Source organism: Prorops nasuta, unplaced genomic scaffold (assembly GCF_024137725.1).
Source record: "Prorops nasuta isolate Cenicafe-Biocafe unplaced genomic scaffold, Cenicafe_Pnas_1.2 PNAS00001, whole genome shotgun sequence".
NCBI lineage: Eukaryota > Metazoa > Arthropoda > Insecta > Hymenoptera > Bethylidae > Prorops > Prorops nasuta.
This window is the reverse complement of record NW_027116798.1, coordinates 18,663,738-18,669,311: the sequence shown is the minus strand read 5'-3', so window position 1 is coordinate 18,669,311 and position 5,574 is coordinate 18,663,738. Positions and strand designations below refer to the sequence as shown.

At 32.5% G+C, this 5,574-nt stretch overlaps 1 protein-coding gene across 1 annotated transcript; it reads right to left on the bottom strand.

Moving 5' to 3' along the window:
- Positions 1-1,228: 1,228 nt before the first annotated feature.
- LOC136773808 (uncharacterized) lies at positions 1,229-1,678 on the bottom strand. Its single transcript, XM_066727723.1, has 2 exons — positions 1,537-1,678; positions 1,229-1,467 (listed from the first exon to the last, which is right to left on the bottom strand). The coding sequence occupies exons 1-2, from the start codon at positions 1,676-1,678 to the stop codon at positions 1,229-1,231; spliced, it is 381 nt and encodes a 126-aa protein (XP_066583820.1).
- Between the last annotated feature and the right edge of the window lie 3,896 nt (positions 1,679-5,574).

Here is a 5,574-nt window from a genome sequence, read left to right as displayed (position 1 = left end):
GGGAGGGTAAGATAATATTGTTCTTTTTTTTTATCAATTGAAAACCTGAGTTGTGTGCGCATTGTTTGGAGATGAGATGCCCGTGTGTACCCCCCTGACGTTAAACTCCTATAGTTGGGGGGTACACATATGACCTCCCCCTCTTCGTTACCTCGGGACTCGCCGAGACCACCGCCACCAACACGTCACCGACACCGTCCCCGCTACCACCCTTCCCTAACCACGAAAACGTCCTAGTCCTCGATGCAAGAGAGAGAGAGAGAGAGAGAGAGAGAGAACACATTTCACATTACAATTTTTTTATTATTGTGAAGGAATTTAGGGATCGGTTAAATTTGGATAACTTAATTAAAAAAACAAATTTTTAGGAAAAAGCCTTTCGGCATAAAAATCCCATTTTATTTAAATATATATATTCTTTTCACTTCACTTTACTTCAAATGATCTTCAGGGTTCCGCTGAAAGTGGAAAAGAATATTTGCTGACACTTGGCTCACGTCGTTGCAGAGCTCCCAAACAGCAACAGCATCTATGATTAAAGAGAAAATTATTTATTTATTATTTTTCTATTAGTTTTAACTTTTATTAACTCTTACCGATTGGTAGTGGTCACTGTCACACAACCTATATGCTCATATCGGCTGCATATTGCGTAACCCTAATAATAGCAGCCGACGTGAGAGTGCACCAGGATATACCGGTGCGGGCAGCAACAGCAGGGCTATGGGCAGCAAATGTGACCGCCGTAGTGGCTGCTGCTTCTGAGGTATCCATCGGTTACCTCTCTGCGCTGCCTGTTGTTGTCGTTCGGGAGCATATGGTTTTACAATTGCCACTGGTATACCTGAATTTTGCAAGTCAAATAGAGTTAGTTTTTTCTCCAGCAAACTGATTTTTCTTACGGAGTTCATGATGTTAGAATCACTACTGAAGTGAAGATTGCTCTCCTCTCCGTATTCAAATCTTCTCTCTCTCTTTCTCTCTCTCTACTCTAGATGAAGCTTACATCTATTTATCAATGCGGAGAGAAGTATATATCTTTTTATCAATACGTATTAGCTTTCTTTCCGTTTACTCTAGATGAAGTAGTAAAAGGTATACGTACAATGATATTTTTTCAATTTATTTGATAAAAGAAATATAAGAATTATTAATGTATGCTTTTTAAATTACAACGTTTTTCTTAAACTACAATGTTTTTTTTTAATAAAACTATTCTATAAAAAATTTAATAGTAAAAGAAAAAGAAATGTGGTTCCTTTTCTTCCTTCTTAGTCTGCTTCGACTGAATATCTTCTTCTTCCTCCTCCTCTACTTCTTCCTTTTTCGTCTGCTTTGACTTAATATCTTTTTTCTCCTCTTCTTCTTCTTCCCCCTCTACTTTATTCTCCTCTGCTTTTTCTTCCTTCTTCGTTTGCTGTGACTCAATATCTTCCTTAGTCTGTTTCTCTTCTTCTTCCTCTTTTACTTTATTTAAAAAAAAATTGAAAATTATTATGAAAAGGTAAAAAAAGAAATTATAAAATAAATACTTACAGTTTTTATGCAAATAATGATGCAGTTTCCGTTCATACTCTTCGAAGTAACGATTGAAAAAATCGTTAATTTGATTGACGTACTCCTCTGTCAATTCTCTGGGAAAAGTGGGTGAAAGAGGAACAATATTCTCTTGAATCATGATTAATTTATACTTTTCGCAGCTCATTTTTCTTACTGTGTGCAGCACCGACGACGGCTTAAGATTGAATGGAGCTTTGAGGACTTGCTTTCTCCTCTTTATTTCTCTAAATCGTTTTTTATACAATTGATATATTTTTTTTTTCGATGAGTTTGAAAAAATCACACTTTTGCTTCTATCCACTTGGCAAAAACTAACACCTCCTCCTACGGACAGTGGATACGTTCATTGTCCAAGATCTTTTCTCAAACGTCTAAATTATACGGTGTTTCTTCAAAATCATATAATGTAATTAAATCCTTAAACCTAGGACAACCATACATTTCTAAATTAATATTTTCCACATTAATCGTATTTAATATATTTTTTTTAATATTCCCTCCCTTGTAGACTACTACGGGATTCTCGAAGGTTAAGCAATCTCTTATAAAATCTTCAACATCCTCCTGCTCGTATTTCTCGAATCCCGTATAACTGTATTTTATACCATGCAACATATTGAGCAAATACCACACAGTTTGTTTATCTTTCTCACTAAAGTTGTTCATAGTGTCACGTAACTGAAAAGGTGCGTAAGATATTTTGTTACTTGTTAAATCAATTATAGCTATATCTTCATATTTAATTTCTTTTTTATAAGCTAAGAAACCTTCTATATCCATTATGTGAGTTATTCTATGCATTGTTGCGCGCGTTATTCTCGACAAAGAAAAAAATATGAAATTAAGCCCCCGAGGAAATCTCTGCCGAGAGAAAATCTTTATCGTTTTTTAAAATTTAAAGTTACATTTGATACGGAGTTCATTCTTTCTTAATCAAAAAGGTAAACTATACCACTAGGTTATCTATGTAACCACACTGACCGTGTGAATTTCTGAACTTACTTTTTCCCTAGATGTGGTGGGGGTAAATTTCTGAACGTACTTTTCCCCTAGATCCTAGTGGCGCCGCCTGGCGGCGAGTATAGTAAATTTTGGTGGCGCCGCCTGGCGGCTTGTCTAGTAATTATTTATTTTATGGTAGCACGGCTAGGTGGCGGCGTGCGCGAGGCCCAGCCAGCGTTGCCAAGTCCGCCATGTTGGAAGATACTACGCTGTATAGTTTGTTGGCGAGAATTGAATATACCACGCAAAATGTATAGTAAGTGTGAAACGAAGTATAGTGTTTTAGGTACACTGTTCAAAACTGAATCATGTACAGGTATAGTTTCTGCTTCCCTATACTATCTTGTAGCAAAAATGCTTCTCGCAAAATTGATTCATGTCCATCTCAACTCCTCTATACTATCTTATAGCAAAAATTTAAAGACAACAGCGTCAACAGCAGACGAAACGCGACATCGACAAATATGAAGATGACGTTTTAGACGTAGTAAAAGTATTATCCAGAAAGCATATTATTTATGTTGGAAACGTAGGGACGTCGAAAAATGGAATGGAAAATAATGCAAATATGGTGCATATATATAATATTATTTATCAAGTATAAAAAGGAAGAGATCGAATGCAATTTTCAACCTATAAAGAGGAAAAAGCATCAGATAAGTATCGGGAGCAGCAAGTCAGAAGAAAGATTAATTTAACAAAGCAAAATATTCTTTAATCTTTCTTTTGATTTACTGCTCCCGATACTTATCTGATGCTTTTTCCTCTTTATAGGCTGAAAATTACATCCGATCTCTTCCTTTTTATACTTGATAAATAATATTATATATATGCACCATATTTGCATTATTTTCCATTCCATTTTTCAAAATCCCTACATTTCCAACATAAATAATATGCTTTCTGGATAATACTTTTGCTACGTCCAAAACGTCATCTTCATATTTGTCGATGTCGCGTTTCGTCTGCTGTTGTCTTTAAATTTTTGCTATAAGATAGTATAGAGGAGTTGAGATGGACATGAATCAATTTTGCGAGAAGCATTTTTGCTACAAGATAGTATAGGGAAGCAGAAACTATACCTGTACATGATTCAGTTTTGAACAGTGTATAATAAGCTCTCAGTGCTTTCGGACGTGTTTTGGCCATTAATCTTGAGTCTTGGCGAGGGGAAGTTAGAATCAGAGGGGCGAGGGGATTTCTAGGGAGTTTGTACGTAGCTGTCAAATGGCGCGATGAACCCTCAATTTTGTATCATCAACAAAAATAATATTTTCGGAAAACGATTGTGGAAAAGAAGGAAGGATTTTAATAAATGACAGAGAAGACAAAATATATCAGATGAGTATAAATTAATAAAAAAAATGAAAATTATTGTGAATTTTTAAGAAAATATACTTTGTGGTTATTTTTTTTTTGTTACAGTTGAAATCCGGTTATGATGACTTTCAATTAAGGAAAAAAGTAATTACAGACCAATAAATGAAAAAGTATTAATACATTAAGCATTTCTGTACGGCCCAGTCATTTTAATAATTGTGACTTAATGTTATAATAGTGAATGTGTAAGCGATTAGTGGATATACAACAAACTCTTATTGTAAATTTAATAATCTTGTATGACAATGTTTTAATTGCTATTATTTTAAATTAAAGTTAGTTTAATTAACATATTTTTATTTCATCCCTTTCTCAAAATTCTAAACACAGATGGTAATTACCTATTCTTGTAGCAGTCATATATTCGTTAAATTACATACAAAATTACAACTGTTTTATATTTGTAAAGCATAGCTGTTTGTTGCAAAGATTTTTATTATTCAATGTGAGACAAATCGCATTTTGTTTAGGTAAATGTCTTATTTATCCGCCACATCCTTCCATATCTTATGTAACATTTATTTGCCTTGTTAGTTCTTTCTTTTAGTTTTCAAAATATACGATTAATTTTTTGCTATTTTTATATACACTCAGATATAGCTATTCTATTGACTAATTAATCTTATAAATGTCAAGATGATTGGTAAACCATTGTTCTATTAAAGTTGAAGAATGGACACTTGAATTATTTTACTTATAATGTTTGGCATCTCTTCCATAGGATATCTTCTCTTTAAATTTCAGAGGATGTTGTTCTCCAATACATTTAAGGATACTGCTGAATTTATCTTGCTTTTAGCTTCAAATAATTCACATTTGGATATCCTTCCTCAATATATAATACATATTTTGTTAGTCCTATTTGTTTGTGAAATTTATCTGTTCTAAAACCTTAATTATTCCAGTTACTAGATATATAATATATCATTTTCAAAGAATTGATATCTTTCTATCAATCTTAACAATATCATAATAGATGTAATGAAATATGTATTCTATATTCAAAATAGATATCCATGCGTATAGTTGGAAAACTATTTAAAGCTGAAAACAAGATGAACTCAGCAGTATACATATACCTTTTAAAGAACTTTATCTTCACAAATATTATCAGAACATATCTCGCAGAAAAGTTGCCAAATTTTAATAGCATCATTCAAATGTCCATTTTACAAATTAAACAAGATAATGGTTTAACAATCATTTCAACAATTACAAAAATAATTGCAGATCAGCAGTATTATTAGATCTGTGTGTATGTATAAATGATTATAAAATTAATGTTATATGATATACACTGGAAGAAAATAGTGCAACGGAGCCAAATAAATGTCGCATAAGATATGGAAGGATGTGGCGGATAAATAAGACATTTACCTAAACAAAATGCGATTTGTCTCACATTGAATAATAAAAATCTTTGCAACAAACAGCTATGCTTTACAAATATAAAACAGTTGTAATTTTGTATGTAATTTAACGAATATATGACTACTACAAGAATATGTAATTACCATGTGTTTAGAATTTTGAGAAAGGGATGAAATAAAACTATGTTAATTAAACTAACTTTAATTTAAAATAATAGCAATTAAAACATTGTCATACAAGATTATTAAATTTACAATAAGA